Genomic DNA, 19,751 nt, shown 5'->3' on the forward strand with positions numbered 1-19,751 from the left:
ATTGGTTTTGTGTTAAATGTTGCATCATTTGATTCAAGCTACTCTATAGCCTTTAGATAAGCAAAAGTTTACAATGTAATACATTACCAAAATGAAATCAAGTACTGGTTCAGCATTTCAGAAAATCCTTTTACACCTGTTGTACTTTTCTGTTTTATTTTTAGTCTCAGATTTTTTCATCTTCTTTCTTTCTCATCTGAAGTTCTTTAAATAATTTTAAAAACTATTTTCTCACTTTTCTCTCTTCTTACAAATTAGCAATTTTAGTTCTTTGTAGACACTACAGCCCTCAGAAAATCTGGTTTTGGTGTTTAAAATATTTTACAAGGGATGTACAATTTGAGCATCTCATAGCTACGCATAAATGATTGGTAGATATTGTAGGTATGCTGAACTGAATTTGAAAAATACAGAATTATGGATTATTATATTTATTAGTGTGTAAAAGCATAGGATGAGATTAATGTGGTTTTGGGTATAGACAATCTTGTATTCATATATGAATTCTGCCACATACAACTTTGGGCAAGGGACTACTTAACCTCTGAGTATCAATTATCTTCTGTAACTATAAGAACAAGACAAAAGGCAAAGTATCTGACTCTACAGATTATAGCTATTTTGCATTACTTGGAGCCCTTTACTCAGTTTATGAAAGGAGTTAGCTGCTACTGTGTGTGTTATCTTCTTCATTTGTATGAAATGCTAGAGAAAAGCATGCTGCTGCTGCTAAGTCACTTCAGTTGTGTCCAACTCTGTATGACCCCATAGATGGCAGCCCACCAGGCTCCCCCGTCCCTGGGATTCTCCAGGCAAGAACACTGGAATGGGTTGCCATTTCCTTCTCCAATGCATGAAAGTGAAAAGTGAAAGTGAAGTCGCTCAGTCGTGTCTGACTCTTAGCGACCCCATAGACGGCAGCCTACCAGGCTCCTCTGCCCGTGGGATTTTCCAGGCTGAGTTGATTGTCTATATGGCAAATATGGTTAGTAAACCAACAAATTTGCTGTCAAGTTAAAAAATATGTCATGAAATGACAATAAGATACCCTTAAAGGAAACCTTAATTAAAGAAATGGCTTGACTACCTATGAAAAAAAGTTAAATATTTGCTTTCCCTTTTCTTTAATAAATTAATTATTCATGTATTCTCTTTTTATAGTGTTGTGAAGTTTTTCTGAAATTGTATGTTTTTTAGGGGAAGGTTAAGAATTGAATTACTTGGGTTTTTGTTTTGTCCTACTGTACCTACTAGATAATATATAAAATATTTCTATGTATTTCTCATTTCCTGTTTACAGATTTTCAGTCCTTTTATTACAAATCTCATTTGGTCCTTATATGTTATAATTGTTTGTGATACATGTATATTTAATTTAGGAGTTTTTGTTCATATAATCAATGTCAATTTTTTTCTTTTTCTCATCTTCTGATCAGGATTTCTGGCAGGTACCGACTCAGCAGCATGTGCTTTAAATTAATTAATGTTTCAAAACCCATAGTTATGGTGCAGGGATAAAGGTTCAGTGCATGCTTATGTCCTTTCCCTGCTCCCTTCAGAATGATTCAGTTCCTGTCACTTTAAATTAACGTACTTTATCTCTAATATGACAGGTCAAATACTTCACAAGTCCTTGAGAATATAGAACCTAGCATAATTTAAAAGGAAGTTTTAACATTATGTGTCACACAAAAGTTAAAGAAACTGTTTTAAACATTGTATAGTAGATACTCAGTTGGGTCATTTAAATTGTCTTAGTAGGGAAGCCATGTTCCTGGCTGAACTGTAACAGGGATGGTGAGACAACTCCAAGTGAAAAATTAGTCCTTTTTCTTTCTTTTGAAATTTCTTAAGTAATAAATACAGATAGGCAGTTACTTAGTTGTACTTAACTCAGTAAAATGACTTAAGAGTAAACAGATGAAGCATTTAGAAACACTTCATTATTTTGCTTTTTTGAGCTAAACAACAGCTTTAACTTGGAAAAGCAACAAATACATAGAGAAAATGATGAAAAAGAATATATAGATTTGTAGGCTGACAAAGGAGAATTTCAAGGACACATGTAAGAAGTACTTTTCAAATTGATCTTTGAAGGTTTAGACTTCTTATAGTTTATAAACTACTAAAATGTATTTTAAAATATTCACTAAAAACATTACTCTTGCATTTCTTAATAAAAATATAAAACTTAATTAGAACATCTTTTGGCTTAAAATAATCAATTAGTGAAGATTACAGGGTGTTCTTTATTTTTATACAAAATTTTCCCTGTGCTTCCTTGTTCTTAAAATGGTATATGTATTTGTAGTAGTTTCCTTACCAACCCCTCAAACCATTCATCCTGTTAGTGGTTCTGTAGATTATCTTAATTTTCCTTTAACTACATTCTGAAACAAATCAACAAATACTTAAATTACTATATCAAAATAATTGATTGATAACCTCATGATCAATGTTCCTTAAGTCCAGAGATTTTGTTTTAGAATAGCTATGGCTCAACCATCATGCAAAGTGCTAAGGAGCATAAATCAAATGAGATGTTAACACCTGCGATTGAGGAAAGCCGCTTCCAGTTCTCTTATTTATGGCAGGACAGTTTGTAGGAAGCAGCTAAAAATTCTTATTAATAAGCTTTTTGTATTAAAAATAATAAGATTTTTTTCTTAGAATAGGTAGTGGGGGAATTGTTGACTTACGTTGGGTTCTATAAACATCACTCATTTTGGTGACACTACTAAAAATTGTTTAAGCTTCCAAAGGTCAATGAGCAGTTACTTAATAGGAGAGGTATTGCTTGCTTGCTTCCTTACAGGGATTTGTCCTTTGCATGCTAAGTTCCTGTTGCCTGTGGAAAGGCTGGAATCATTTTGTTGTTTCTTTTTCTGGTAGTACAGTATGAGTGCTATTCCTCAGATACAGCTAATGAATGGTGTCAATACTTATTATATTTCTGTAGGGAATGACTGTAATGTCTCTTTCCAGTCCCTGAGTTCCACCACTGCTAAAGTCTGTTGATTTAACCCATGTCCTTGATTATTCATCTTGAACAAAGAAACAATAATATAATCATTAAGTGCTCCCAAGAAGGGTATAGTTTACATGGTTACCCCAAATATTAAGACTTCTAATAAGATGTCTTTAAATACATTTTTATTTTAGATTTTGTTGTGTTTGAATTTGGGATCAACTGTGAACCCATTTGATTTATCATTGTTGATTTGAAAGCATGAACATGACTAACCATTACATTTCCAGTGCCTTTTTGTTTAGCATTTCCATCATGAAACAAAATTTGAAATTCACTTCAATCTGAAAGGACTTTGTTCCAAACTAACTTAATTTTAAAAATCATTTTAGCACAAACATGCTAGCATCTTTGAACGTTACACAAATAGATTTCTATGAAAGTCACTCAAAACATTTTTTTTCTTCTAATGATGGTTAAAAATGATTTCTCAACTCATATGTGTTGATGACCTTTGATTGCAGAGGATAGTTCTTGGTTTGCATATTTATCTTCGCCATGGTGCATTTTTAAAAAAAATTCTAAACTTAAAAAGCTTCTCCAATTATAAATCAACCTAACATCTACTAGTTAAGAAGATTATACAGAATCATTACATTCTTTTAGTGATACTTATTTTGCAAATTACTAAAATACATGTTTGAACAAATCAAGACATAAAAATATGATGTGCACCTACATCATTAACTAGATTTTCATCTTCAAGATAAATAAGCTAATACAAGCTAAACCTCAAGATCAGTATTTTACAATAACTAACTGTTTTGTTCCAACAGTATTTGATCTGCATTATCAGTTTTAGAAATTGCAAATAGTTGGACTTCCCTCATAGCTCAGTTGATAAAGAATCTGCATGCAATGCAGGAGACCCAGGTACAATCCTTGAGTCAGTAGATCCCCCTAGAGAAGGAAATGACAACCCACTCCAGTATTCTTGCCTGGAGAATCCCATGGACAGAGGAGCCTAGCAGACTACAGTCCATGGGGTTGCAAGAGTCGGACATGACTTAACAACTAAACCACCATATAGACACCTGATGTATTTTTGTGCATTTGATATAATACAACATATAATACAACATACAATACAATAGTTTGTGCATGGGTTCTGGAGTCAGATCATGACCTGTCCTGCCACTTTATAGCATTGTCACCTTGGGCTTATTACTTCTCTAACCCTCAGTTTTATATCTGTTAAGTGTAGGTAGTAGTATCACCTATCTCACAGAATTGCAGTAAGAACTTAAAAGAGATAATAGAAGTGTTTAACACAATACCTAGCATAGAATGGACTTCCCCAATGGCTCAGAGGGTAAAGAATCTGCCTGCTATGCAGGAGACACAGGTTTGATCCCTGTGTTGGGAAGATTCCCTGGAGAAGAGAATGGCAACCTACTCCATTATTGTTGTCTGGAGAATTCCATGGACAAAGGAGCCTGGTGGGCTACAGTCCATGGCATCGCAAAGAGTCAGATACGACTGAGTGACTAAGCGTGCATGCAGAGAACATGCAAACTATAATTCTTAGTATGTCTTTAATCATTGGTGGTGTTCAAGGAATACCTGAAACTGTTTGACTTTGAAATGATTTAAAAGTTCTTCATCCAAAGGATTTCCTGGGAAATGGTAGTTTCTAGAATGGTGTAAATCAAGGATATGAACACTGATCCTCAGAGTGAAGCTCTTTTTCTTTTTTCCTATGGTGTATTTTTTATTGAAAGTGATTTTCCAAATAGAAGAAGGTGCAACACTATTGACTTACTTTTCAAAATTTGTATGTGAGGTTTTTTTCCCCACGGAGTGGTAGGGAAGCCTCTTCTAACCCATGTGACTGAAATAAGTATTGCTGCTGAGCTCAGGACAGTTCTTTTCAGCACTGATTGATTTGAGTGGCCAACATTCAAAATTAAATTCTTAGATTTGGATAGCAGATAATCAATAATGACAAAATATAGATTCTCCCACCCAGAGCTGCCTTGAAGCAAGTTCGCAGGCATAATGTGGTAGAAACTAACATGGTTGATGATTTTCCACATCTAGGGTTTTGATAACACCTCATCAAATACTAAGAACTGAAATAGATCATTTCAATAAAGTTATATCATTTCTTTGAAATGAATCTATTGCATTACACTTTTGAATTTTTATCATTGCTTTAATCAAATCTTCTGCCACTGTTTTATTTTTTTAAAAGCATCCTCATTTATTATCCTTATTCTCTCTAGCCATCTAGTTAATGAAGTAGGAAAGCATTTGTATTCTAGGAGTTTGGAGTTGTTCTTAGAGCTAAAGTGGCTAGAATTGGGACTGAAAAGAGAACGGCTTTCTGCAAGAGTGAAGTTTCCAGGATCTTAAGCATTCACGTTCTGTAGTTTGTTGCACAGAAATTTTTGTTTGTTGCCTCAAATTCAATAATACCTTTTAAAAGTTTGGAAACTGAGTTAGGAATAGAAGAAATCATGAACTATAAATTAGAAACATCTCAATTTAATTTTCATCTGACATATCCCCAAATTCTTTCTTTCTGCAAGTTCAGGTATGGGATAAAAGAAGAATAACAAGTATTTTAACTGTGCAACATTTTCTGTTTGATTGAGAATAGTGTGATTGTTTAAGATTGATATCTTACAGGCTTTGGCACCTATCTATGCACCAACTAAACAATGAAGAGTGAGCATTAATTGCATGAGGAAATTGCTGACTTTTCTCTTTCTTTCTAACATCCTTCTTTCCTGGCCTTAACCCAGCCTTAGGTAGAAATACTGTTATCATTTGGAAATGATATGCAAACATTGCATCTTTTGGAAGAAGCATATTATTATCATTGTTTCTGAAATACAACCTCAAGTACTTCTTGAGGAATTTGGGCAGGCTTTGAAATGTATTTCAGCAACATAGAGAAATGTTAGTATTAAAACAATCCAGTTATTTCCATCTCATAAAAGATGATACCTTAATTTAAATAGTAAAGCTGTGTTCTTTATCAGGTTTTCTATATACCAGAGATGTTTTGAAGTTCTAGATGATGTGTTAGCATCTATTTTGCTGGCACAGTCTATCAACTTTTATTCAACAGAAAAAAGTTTACCTTACACTATAGAACTTGAAAAGTAGATCTTAACTAGAATAAATAACTGAGGTTAAGCTCATAGATACAATTTTTTTCCTTTGGCTTTATCTAGTTGAGTCCTAGAAGGCAAAATTGTTGGCCTTATTTTGTTCAAACCTATTACAATACTCACTGTGTTTGAGCACAGTGAGTATTAACAAGTTTGTTTGAATCATGTCTGGAAATCCCAGTCCCAGGTCTCCTGATGGTCTCCTGCAATTTTAACCAGATATTTTATAAGTTTTTGTGATGGGTAAGAAACCAGAGTGTGAATCTTTCAGCATAAAGCCATCCTGGTGAAACAATTTGAGGTTTTAGACTAACTGAGAAGTATATTACACATGTAATTGCTGATTTGTTCTAAGTTTACTCAAGTCTTTCAGCTTATCTGAAAAATTAAAAGATTTAGATATGGTGCAGTTGAGATCAATACCAGGACTCCTATGAGGTTATTAATTTCTTTGTACTTGAGGTCAGTAATTTGAATGTTCTAGTGATATTGAGTCTGTTGCTATGTTTTAAAATTTAAAACATACAATATCTAAGACTAGGTCATGTAAATGAATGGTAAAACAGTTAAATTTCATTTTAAGTCAGTGAGCCCACTGCTTTGAAATATTGTGCATAGTTTTGTTCTCCAAAAGGGGAATAACATTTGTCAGTAACTTGAATAGAAATTCTGTTGTGATCAGTTTATCTGCATTCTTTCAGAGATTCAGGTGATTGGAGTAGTGTTTGCTATGCCGCTTCTAAGATATATAAAATAGTATAGTGCTCTGTAAGGTATCTGCAAGTACTGCTTCTTTTTAAAATACCCAATTCTGTTTAATTGTCAGCATATACACTGAAGTAGTTGCTAGAATCTTAACCTCAGGAACTTTAATATGAAATAAGTTTCTATAAATTTTTTTACTGAATAACATGTTAATATGTTGCTTAATCTTATATTGTATGGTCTTACAATAGAATTAGAATATATTCTATTTCTTTTAACTTTTATATAGATATCTTCCTTTTAGTTTGTTTTGTTATGTTCATTATCTATATTGAATTTATAACTTATATTGAATTAAGTATAAATCATTATGATAGGTTTTCGTAGTAAAAATGCATATTAATACTAAATGTTCATTAGTAACAAAAAATATAAATAACCATCTCTGAAACAGTGAGAGAAAATGAGCATCACCATCAGTCTGCTAAGGAAGACTATGTTTTACTTGCTCTGTGCCTCCTGAAGTGTATAAATGGTATTTGCTTAGAACAAAAGTGAGTTAAAATTTAGGCAAAGATAAAGCTTTATCCAAAAGATTAAGTGAAGGAACAGTTTACTTGACATTCTCAATTTGCAAAATGAAACATTGAGAAGACTTTAGAAATAAGAAAAAATAGCCAAAAACCTTCCTTCCACTGTCCTTTAAATCTTGATTTTCCATTTTCATCATACTTTGGTACTTTTAAAGATTTATTCATTGTTAAACTCAAATATATCTATTTTCACAGATTCTCCTCTGGCTTTGTTGTTTGACTTGAGGATATCATTTTATGGTAGAATCGGGCATTTGATTTGAAAAGATCAGCTAAGAAACATTCGTGCAACACAAAATAGTCTAAAAATTTATTTTCTTCTTTCCAAATCTTGACATTTTTATTTGATTCTCCTCCTAACTAATTTGATGGATCAGTTATGATGGTGTTATGATAGTTTTGGTGTTTGTGATTAATATATATTATGAATTTTATAAGAATTGTCTGAGTCTTGGAAACTTGAAAACCCACTTATAAGTTCTTAAGAGTTAATAGATAGTTGTATAATCATAAATGTACCTGAACTACTCTTTGGTATGTGGATGCCTCAGAAAACATAATGTAACTTCTCTCCCTCTCTCCTTCTGCCCCCACCCCAACTCCAGAAGTATGGAGAAACAGTGCAGACCTTTATTAAAGAGACAGAAGACTGTTGCACAGGGCACATCACAAAGCATGACTAATTTAAAAGTCCTCTTTAAACATCTTTGTTTCTTGTTTTCAAAGAGCTACTGCAAAATACGTGTTCTCTGTCCGTCCTCACACACACGTGTGCCCGTATGTGCTCACCTGCCTTCTTTTCTCCGTTTTCCCAGCTTTGATGCTTTCTATTCCTCTCTGGTCATGTCTCCTTATCCTTTTTGGCTCACCTTTCAAGATTCCTTTTTCCTTTTATATTTATTCTCCCAGATGTCTTCTTCAACTTTTTCTTATGTAGAGCAATTTGACCTTCTTTTGGCCTCTCCTGGTCCCTATAGCTGTACTCAGTACAGCAGAGGTCTTGTATATAGCCCTGCAAACAGAAATATTTTCTCATTTAGAGGGCTTTTCTCTAGGAGAAAAATCACACTAACTGTACTAGCACTGTAAAGTGTCAATGTAAAATAGCCCCTATGGTCTGATAGTAATTCTCAATCAGTATACAATTTAAGGTCTGTTCAGTGACATCTTTATTATCTCTGCAAATTTTATAATTGCCCCAATGGTGGAGGTGATTAGACCTAAACTATAACCCTAAATGCATCTCATGCAGAGTCTCTCAATCTACATTATTTATATTTTGGAAAACAATCATATGTTTTGCTAATAATCAAAAGACCTTCAAAAGAAATAGGCTGCTCAAGTCAGAAGCTGTTAAAGAAGAGTGGATGCACACTTATATGTAAATGGATTTTTAATAAAGGTACCAAATTAATTAAATGGAGAAAGGAAGATGTTTTCAGCAGATGGCTTAGAAACAACTATGTATCTTTATTTTAAAAAATAAACCTTACCACCTTACTTCACTATACACAAAATTCTTTTGAAATGGATCATAGACCTAAGAATAAAATCTAAAACTATAAGGCTTCTAAAAAAAACCAGAGAATATTTTTATGGACCAGAGATAGGCAGAAATTTATTAGATAGAATACAGAAAGCAATAGCCATAAGGGGAAAATTGAAAAATTAGATTCGATGAAGGTTTAAAACTTCTGATTATTGACATACAATAGAAATTATAAGCCACAGACTAATAGAATGTACTTTTAGTACATATTTGATTGTATTTGTTATCTGTTACCCAGTAATAAATCCAAACCTTAGTGGCTTAAGACAATTATTATTTCTTGTGTCATGCTTTCTGTGAATAAGAAATTGGGGACCAGTTTGCCTACATGATTTTGGCTCAGTCTTTTCCATTAAGTTGCAGTAAGGTGTTGGCTAGGACCTTAGTCATCTAGCTTGACTAGGGCTATAAGATTCATTTCTAATGTAGCTCACTCAGATGGTTGATAAGATAGTACTGTTACTGAGAGGCCTCAGATCCTCTCTCTGTAGGCTTTCCATAAGCCTGCTTCTTGATTGTTCTGTTCTGATGACAGCTGGCTTCCCTCCAGCAGAGCAAGGTGCCTTTTATGCATTAACATCAGAAGTCATACATTATCACTTGAACTGTATCCTATTAGTTACACAGACCAGCCCTGATTCAGTGTGGGAAGAGACTAGATCTACATAAGGACATGGATACCAGAAGGCAAAAAACACTGGGGTCATTTTGGAGACACTGAAAAGAGTCTCACGTCTGGAACATACCATGATCAGTAATAAAAAGACAAACAACCCAATTAAAAATGGGCAGAAGACTTGAACAGATACTTCCTAAAGAAAGATATATTAATTGCCAATAAACTGAGTGCATAAAGTGCATAAAACAGTCATCAGAGAAATGCTCAATAAAACCATGATGAGAGAACCACTAAAATGGCTAAATTAAAGAAAGTGGCAACATACATTTTGACAAAGATGTGTTGCAGCTAGAACTCATACTCAACTTTCAGTTCAGTTCAGTCTCTCAGTTGTGTCTGACTCTTTGTGACCCCATGAATCGCAGCACACCAGGCCTCCCTGTCCATCACCATCTCCCGGAGTTCACTCAGACTCACGTCCATTGAATCAGTGATGCCATCCAGCCATCTCATCCTCTGTCATCCCCTTCTCCTCCTGCCCCCAATCCCTCCCAGCATCAGAGTCTTTTCCAATGAGTCAACTCTTCACATCAGGTGGCCAAAGTACTGGAGTTTCAGCTTCAGCATCATTCCTTCCAAAGAAATCCCAGGGCTGATCTTCAGAATGGACTGGTTGGCTCTCCTTGCAGTCCAAGGGACTCTCAAGAGTCTTCTCCAACACCACAGTTCAAAAGCATCAATTCTTCAGCACTCAGCTTTCTTCACAGTCCCAACTCTCACATCCATACATGACCACTGGAAAAACCATAGCCTTGACTAGATGGACCTTTGTTGGCAAAGTAATGTCTCTTCTTTTCAATATGCTATCTAGGTTGGTCACAACTTTTCTTCCAAGGAGTAAGCGTCTTTTAATTTCATGGCTGCAGTCACCATCTGCAGTGATTTTGGAGCCCAAAAAAATAAAGTCTGACACTGTTTCCACTGTTTCCCCATCTATTTCCCATGAAGTGATGAGACCAGATGCCATGATCTTAGTTTTCTGAATGTTGAGCTTTAAGCCAACTTTTTCACTCTCAACTTTACTTGCAAGTAAAATAACAAGTAAAAAAGTTACAACTTGGAGGTAAGTCAAAATAGCCAAAATCTGAAACATGCCTGTGTTTAATCAATAAAGGAATGAATAAGTTTTGGTATTACTGTGTGTATTAGTATTAGATGCACAATATAATTAATACACAAAACAAATTGCATAAATTACTTATTTTTATTTTGTCGAGTTATTATATTACTCTGCAATCAAAATTAATGAGTTGCTCGTTAATAGAGTGTGGATGAATCTCCCCAGCACTATGCTAAGCCATAGAAGCTGCACACTGAAGCATATGTGTTGATGATACCATTTGTAGGCAGTTCTAGAATAGGCAAAACTAATCCATGGTGCAAAAATATGGTGGGAATTAACTGTGAAGGGGCATAAAGGAAACATCAGGGGTGGTTGAAATGTCCTGCAACCCAAATATAGTATGTACCTGGGTTAGTCAGATATGTGTTTATAGAACTCATTGAATTGTATATTGGATTTGTGCATTTCACCATAAGTGGATTTTACTTAAAACTGTAACAAATATTGAACTCTACATTTGTTTTTTGCAGAGATAATTAACAACTGTGAAACTATCTTTCTTGTATTCTAAGCCTGAGCAAATGAGTAAATGTATTGCAGATAATGGGAATCAGTTTTCTCCCCTTTGGAGAAGGGAGTAACATGTATAAAGGGCAAGACTAAACTGTACTCTGTGATATTAAAATGGAATTAGAGCTACTATGAATTCATAGTTTATAATAGATATGATATAATCATGAGGAAATACCAGCCTAATTCAAATTGAGGAATATTTTACAATATAATTCACCTGTACTTTTCAAATTGTTCAAGGTCAAAAACTGTAAAGAAACCAAATATAGTCATGAATCTGGAAGGGGATGTACATGCTAGGGCTGAATGACTACTAAGAGGAAAACCTCAACAGACCCTAAACTTTCATCTCTGGCTGATGTGTGGCTTCCATGAAAACAAGAAGTCAAAGGTAGAATGGTAAACAATGGGTAAGCGTTGAAAGAATGCCCACCACAAAGCCAATCTGCAAGCATCTAGAGAGTTTGTCTTTCCCACCCTTTGGATCCAGGAACTTAAGGAAATCTCTGTCAGATCATCAGCTGGTAATGAAACAGAGATTTGAGTGACTATGCTTGACAAAGTGTTTACAGAAGAATTTAGAGAAATTATTAAAGAAATGACTACAACCCACACAAGCACCAACAACAAACCCTGAGCAGGTGGGAGAACCCTATTTCCAGAATTACCACATTATAATATAGAAAACATTCAATTTTCAGTAAGAAATTATGCTTGAAAAGAAAGTATGACTCAGGAAAAGAAAGGAATAGGAACTATCCTTGAAAAAACTCAGATATTGAACCTACTATAAACAGACTTTAAAACAGACTTTAAATGTCGTAAGTATCCTCAAAGAGCTAAAGGAAAGTACACTAATGAACCTAAGGGAAACAAGGAGAATGAGTTTTGCTGCTGCTGCTGCTGCTGCTGCTGCTAAGTCGCTACAGTTGTGTCTGACTCTGTGAGACCCCATAGACGGCAGCCCACCAGGCTCCCCTGTACCTGGGATTCTCCAGGCAAGAACACTGGAGTGGGTTGCCATTTCCTTCTCCAATGCATGAAAGTGAAAAAAGAAAGTGAAGTCGCTCAGTCGTGTCCGACTCTTAGTGACCCCATGGACCACAGCCTACAGGCTTCTCTGTCCATGGGATTTTCCAGGCAGGAGTACTGGAGTGGGGTGCCATTTCCTTCTCCAGTGCATGAAAGTGAAAAGTGAAAGTGAAGTTGCTCAGTCATGTCTGACTCTGAAGTAATAGCAATAAAGAGATACAAATTGTAAAAAAAAAAAAAAAAGTATCAAATAGAAATTCTGAAACTAAACATTTCCTATAGCTGAAAGGAAAATTTTAGTGAAGGGGTTCAACAGCAGATTTGAATACACAGGAAAAATCTTCAGTGAACGTGAAGGTGGGTCAATTAATACCATCCAGTCTGAAAAAACAGAAGAAAAAAAAATTGAAGAGAAATGGACACAGCTTAAGAAACTATGTGACACTACCAAGTATACCAACATATGTATAATAGGAATTTCAAAGGGCAAGGAGAGAAGAAAAGGGGCAGAAAGAGTATTTGAAGATATAATGGCTGAAAACGTTCCAAATTCAATGAAATATATGAATCTACACATCCAGGAAGCTGAATAACTCCCAATAGGAAAAAATCAGAGACCCACACTGAGACACATAATTACTGTCAAAAGCTGAAGTTGCTGAATCTTGAAAACAGCAAGAAAGAAGCAACTTACAACATACAACCTGTACACAGTAAGAGTAACAACCAGTTTCTCTTCAGATACTATGGAGGACAGAGGGCTGACATATTTAGAGTACTGAAAGAAAAAATTGTCAACCAAGAATTCTATACCTACAAAATTATTCTTCAAAAATGAAGGAGATAGATATTAAACCATTCACAGATTAAGAAAAACTGAGGGAGTTTGTTGGTAGTAGCTCTACTCTACCCCAAATGCTAAAATGAGTACTTTAAGGCTGAAATGAAAGGACACTAGATAATAACTTGAAGCTATATTAAGAAATAACACTAGCAAAGATAACAACATAGGTAAATTAAAAAGGCAATATTTTATTTGTAGTGTATAACTCCTGTTTATCCCTCTGTGATTTAAAAGACAAATGTGTAAGACAGTAATTAAAAAATCTATGTTAATGGTCACACTGTATAAAAATGTAATTGTGAAAATACTATAAAGGAAAATGGAACTCTACAAGAGTAGAATTTTTTAAAATACTGTTCAAGTTGGTATTTATTCAAACCAGATTGCTGTAAATTTAAGATGTTAATTGTAATCCACAGAGTGGCCACTAAGAAAATAACTAGGTATGGTTCCATTTACATGAAATATCCAGAAAAAGTAAATCCATAAAGACAGAAAGTACATTAGTGGTTTCCAGGGGCTAGAGGGAGGAGCAGTGGAATGTGACTAAATGGATAAGGGGTTTCCAAATGGGGTGATGAGAACATTCTGGAACCAGGTAGTGGTGGTGGTTATATAATGTTTTTATTGTACTTAATACCACCAAATTGTACATTTTAAAATGGTTAACATGGTAAATTTTATGATAAGTACATTTTACCACAGGTTTAAAAAATTATGAGAAAAAAAAGAGCATGGTACTGGCATAAAAATAGACACATAGATCAGTGGAGTGAAATGAGGAATCCAGAAATAAACGCACATATATATGGTCAATTTGTTTTCAACAAGAAATAAATGGTAAAAGAATAATCATTTCAATAAATGGTATGGGCTCAACTGGATATCACATGCAAAAGAATGAATTTAGTCCCTACCTCTCATTAATACAAAGTTAACTCAAAATAGATCAGTGACCTAAATATAAAAGCTAAAACTGCAGAACTGTTAGAGAAACAGGTAAATCTTCATGATCCTGGATTTTGTGATGAAGTCTTTGATATGACATTAAAAGCACAAGCAATAAGAGAAAAAAGATAGACAAGTTGAGCTTCATCAATATTTAAAATTTCTGTGCACCAAAGAACATAATCAGGAGAGTGAAAGGCAATGAGCAGAATGAAAGAATTTATTTGCAAACCCTATATCAGATACATGTTTAGTATATAGAATATATAGAGAACCTTACAACTCAACAACAGAAAACAAATAACCCGATTCAAAAAAATGGGCAAAGGATTTGAATAGATATTTCTCCAAAGAAGATAATACAGATCGCCAACAGACACATGAAAAGATGCTCAACATCATTAGACAGTAGGGAAATGTAAATCAAACCACAATAAGATACAAGTTGGCACTCACTAAGATGGATATAATTTAAAAAATGAAGAAAAGAAACTCAGGATGTGGAGAAATTGGAACCATTTTACATTGCTGGTAGTAATGCAAAATGGTATAGCTGCTGTGGAAAACAGTTTGGCCACTCTGCAAAAACATAAACATAGATGTGTGATATGACTCAGCAGTTCCATTCCCAGATATATACCCAAAAGAATTGAAAGCAGATACTCAAACAAATACTTGTACATGAATGTACATAGTAGCATTATTCACAACAGCCAAAAGGTGGAAACAACTCAAATACCCTTTAATGGATGAATGGATAAACAATTTATGGTACATATACAATGGAATATTATTTGGCAATAAAAAGGAATGAAATACTGATTGCTGCTACAACACAGATAGACCAACAAAAACCCTGATCTGCAAAAGAAACCAAATTTTTAAAGCCCACACATTTTCTGGTTAAATGGTTAGAATGCTGAATTTTATGTCATGTGAATTTTACCACAATGGAAAATAATAATAAACCTCCAAAGGGAAAAACAAAGATGGACAAAGAAAGCTATTTTGGATTAGTGGAGATTAAAAAGACATGACAACTAAAGGCCATTTGTGTTTGTGGACTACACCCTGGACTAGAGGGAAAGTTCAGTTCAGTTCAGTCGTGTCCGACTCTTTGCAACCCCATGGACTGCAGCATGCCAGGCCTCCCTGTCCATCACCAACTCCTGGAGTCTACTCAAACTCATGTCCATTGAGTCGGTGATGCCATCCAACCATCTCATCCTCTGTCATCCCCTTCTCCCGCCTTCAATCTTTCCCAGTATCAGGGTCTTTTCAAATGAGTCTGTTCTTTGCATCAGGTGGCCAAAGTATTGGAGTTTCAGCTTCAATATCAGTCCTTCCAGTGAATATTCAGGACTGATTTCCTTTAGGATGGACTGGTTGGATCTCCTTGCAGTCCAAGGGACTCTTCAAGTGTCTTCTCCAACATCACAGTTCAAAGGCATCAATTTTTTGGCACCCAGCTTTCTTTATAGTCCAACTCTCACATCCATACATGATTACTGGAAAAACCGCAGCTTTGACTAGACAGACCTTTGTTGGCAAAGTAATGTCTCTGCTTTTTAACATGCTGTCTAGGTTGGTCACAACTTTTCTTCCAAGGAGTAAGCATCTTTTAATTTCATGGCTGCAGCCACCATCTGCAGTGATTTTGAGCCCCCAAAAGTAAAGTCAGCCACTGTTTCCACTGTTTCCCCATCTATTTCCCATGAAGTGATGGGACCAGATGCCATGATCTTCGTTTTCTGAATGTTGAGCTTTAAGCCAGCTTTTTTACTCTCCACTTTCACTTTCGTCAAGAGGCTCTTTAGCTCTTCTTCACTTTCTGCCATAAGGGTGGTGTCATCTGCATATTTGAGGTTATTGATATTTCTCCCAGCAATCTTGATTCCAGCTTGTGCTTCATCCAACTCAGAATTTCTCATGATGTACTCTGCATATAAGTTAAATAAGCAAGGGGACAATATACCGCCTTGACGTACTCCTTTTCCTATTTGGAACCAGTCTGTTGTTCCATGTCTGAGTTAAGTTCTAACTTACTTCCTGACCTGCATACAGATTTCTCAGAACGCAGGTCAGGTGGTCTGGTATTCCCATCTCTTGAAGAATTTTCCACAGTTTGTGGTGATCCACACAGTCAAAGGCTTTGGCATAGTCAATAAGGCAGAAATAGGTGTTTTTCTGGAACTCTCTTGCTTTTTCAATGATCCAGCAGATGTTGGCAATTTGATCTCTGGTTCCTCTGCCTTTTCTAAAACCAGCTTGAACATCAATTTCACGGTTCACATATTGCTGAAGCCTGGCTTGGAGAATTTTGAGCATTAGTTTACTAGCGTGTTAGATGAGTGCAATTGTGTGGTAGTTTGAGCATTCTTTGACATTGTCTTTCTTGGGATTGGAATGAGGAATGACCTTTTCCAGTCCTGTGGCCACTGCTGAGTTTTCCAAATTTGCTGGCATTTTGAGGGCTGCACTTTAGCTCAACTGGAATTCCATCACCTCCACTAACTTTGTTCGTAGTGATGCTTCCTAAGGTCCAGTTGACTTCACATTCCAGGATGTCTGACTCTAGGTGAGTGATCACACCATCGTGATTATCTGGGTCATAAAGATCTTTTTTGTATAGTTCTGTGTATTCTTGCCACCTCTTCTTAATATCTTCTGCTTCTGTTAGGTCCATAGAAGGAAAGTATTAATAGCTAAAAAGTAAATTACTGAGATAGTTTGCTAAATTTGATAATAGGCTGTGGATTACAAGTAATAATATGTATCAGTGTTAAATATCCTGATTTTATCAAATTTTTACTGTAGTATATGAGAGAATGTCTTTGTTCATAGGAAATATTTATTGAAGTATTGAAGTCTAAAGGGGCATGGCTCCAAGTTTTGATATAATATAAAAGAAGATATGTAAAATGATAAAGCAGATAAGGAGATATGTAAACTGTTGGTGAATGTGAGTAAAAAGCATATGGGAGTTCCTTATACAGTTCTCTCCACTTTTCTGAGTTTGAAATTACATCAAAATTAAAAGTTATAAACTTAAGATTTGTCTTTTTATTTTCTGAGCAGCAGCATGGTCCAGATGATTCTTAGAAAAATAATATTGGATATGTTTTTTTGGCCTGGTTTCCTCCTTTCAGTTTGTCCTTAGATTTTTGTCTAAGATTTTGTCTTAAGATTTTTGTTTCTCAACTTCTGGATCCCAATGTACTATTTATTTTCTTTTATTATAGCAGTTTCTCTATAAGATTATTACATAATTAATATGGGTTACTCAGCTTCTATTGATATTTATTCTAACAAGTAAGATTGTATGCCTTTGACAGCCTATTCTCATTTTGTGTATTTTTTTCTAGTTCACATGCTTTTCCTTTGCAGTATCTTGGATAATGTTAAAAAATCTACAATTTTCTTTTGAGAAATTAAAATATTAACTTGCCAGTGAACAACTTTGCTTCTCTTTTCATCCAGTAGCCTTTTTTTGTCTGAAATTTGTATTTAATCTGTTGGTAAAAGATCAAGTGTGATATGAGGTCTAACCTTAATTGGACTGTGGGCTCATTTTTGGTTTTGGCTCAAGCAAGTAATCTCTAAATGCTGTTAGGCCAGACCAGGCTTTCTGCCCATCACAAATGAGTCAGAGAAGCCCTTTCCTAAGTAGAAACTGCCATCAAAACCTCTTACTGCTTCGTTGGCATTCAACTGTGGATTTTTGCCTTTTCCATCGTTGCTGTTTCATATTATAAGCAAATATCCAGGAGAGGCTATTTTGAGGGGGTTTACTAAGAAGATCATGATGATTCATTTGGTCCTCATGTCTTCCATTGGTTAACCACTTTTCTTTCCTTTGTGTGTATGATGGGATCTTCACTAGACAGAGGTAACCTATTGGGTGGCTGTGTACCTGGATGATGGTGTGGTCGTGCTTGTTGGTTTAGTTTCCATGATGCTCCTCCCAAGGTTATGCTTGCAGTGCTGCTGCTTACTTTGTGCTTGCATGATATTACTTTGACTGCGCTTTGTTGGTTTGGGTTTTTAAAACCTCCTCTCCCTTTTTTGGTACCTAGAATAATTCCTGAAATTTCTTTGGTTGGTCCAAAGTGAGTCAAACTTATAAAAATGAGTTTCAAGTCTAACTCTTCCATGGATCCTTTTCAGTTTTTGAAAGTATCATTGATGTCACCTCTTAAGTTTCTGGTCTGGTAGGGAATTATAAAAGAAAAGGCGGGGGTAGGTTTCCTTAAACACCCAGAAATAGACTGCTTCCCGGATAGACCATTTCTGAACCTGAGAATGGTTCTCAGAGAGAGCTGACAGAGCTGTCTCTGAGAGAGAGACCTGAGAGAGCTAACAAACTCTCTCTGTTAGCTTGTAGATTAAAGAAAATAAATACATACATAGAGTTAATACTAAGTTATAGGAGAGTTTCTTCAAATAGCTAAAATTTAGGAGCCTCCACCAAAGTAACAGTAAATATGACTAAATTATATCATGCCTAAAGCTTGATGTGTATGTCTGATTTGACATATTTCAGAGGTGCTATTTACTCTGTAAACTGTTCTACATTTCAAAAACTAAGATTCTTGGGGTTCATAAGATAAAAGTTAAAATTAATATTTCAGAAATTAATTTTCTGAGCATTTGGGTGGGTGCTGACAATAGTTGCTAACTTCTTCATTTCTGATCACTAGTTCTAATCATTAGTTGTTTTTCTTGGGTATTTAGAACTGATTTTTTTTTTTCTCTACCTTATATACCTCTATAGAAAAAGGTGGATTGTTTTTCAAACTCAGAAACAAATTCAGACCTGAAATGGGCCTGTTACATGTTAAATGGCAGGAGTTCATAAAACTGAAAACTTTCCATTGCTCACATTAAGCCAGTGTTGGAGCAAATAAACAAAATCATCTTTTGCTTATAATTTTAATCATCTTAAAAACTGTAAAGGATCCATTAATTTGGAATGGCCATCAGAGAAATGCTTATAATAAATAGCATAAAACTGTCAGATAAATGATCATTCATCTCTAACTATTTATATTCTCATTCTGTTATATCTCCTTTTTATCTTTTGGTTGGACCCATACATTCAATAGAAAATTGCCCAGGAACGAGAAAAATTTGCTGATGAAGGCAGTATATTTTACACCCTTGGAGAATGTGGACTTATATCCTTTTCAGACTACATTTTCCTTACGACTGTTCTTTCGAGTAAGTATGAACTTTTTATTCACTTACAGGTAGCATACTGGACTATAAAAAGAGTTAAGTTGATTGGAGGAGGAAACAAAACATGTTTGCAAAGTTAATGAATGGTGTTACATCAAATTTCATTTGTTTTGGATTCTCTATAACTTGTATATAGAACCACCCAGAAAAACAGGGAGGAAAATAAAGTATCCAGGTAAAGTTAGAAGAAAACAAAAAAGCAACTGCGAAGTTACCTTTTAACTGTTTGAAGCTCAAGATAATTTATACATTGCCTGCTCCTTTAGCCCTCATTAATGTTTATACTTCCTCAGTAAAACACATATTAATCTAGTATTTCCTTTACTAAAGATGATTGGCTCAGTTGTTCTAATTGTGTTGAACATTCATTTTTGAACCTT

At 35.0% G+C, this 19,751-nt stretch overlaps 1 protein-coding gene across 2 annotated transcripts in view; it reads left to right on the forward strand.

Moving 5' to 3' along the window:
- Positions 1-19,751, forward strand: part of MICU1 (mitochondrial calcium uptake 1) — a 227,940-nt gene that overhangs the window by 77,277 nt on the left and 130,912 nt on the right. For both annotated transcript variants that reach the window (XM_005888689.3, XM_070364852.1), the window contains exon 6: positions 19,239-19,353. In XM_005888689.3, coding sequence (XP_005888751.1) covers positions 19,239-19,353 — 115 coding nt within the window. The remainder of the gene's footprint in view (positions 1-19,238; positions 19,354-19,751) is intronic.

The sequence above is a fragment of the Bos mutus genome, chromosome 28 (assembly GCF_027580195.1).
Source record: "Bos mutus isolate GX-2022 chromosome 28, NWIPB_WYAK_1.1, whole genome shotgun sequence".
NCBI classification, from domain to species: domain Eukaryota; kingdom Metazoa; phylum Chordata; class Mammalia; order Artiodactyla; family Bovidae; genus Bos; species Bos mutus.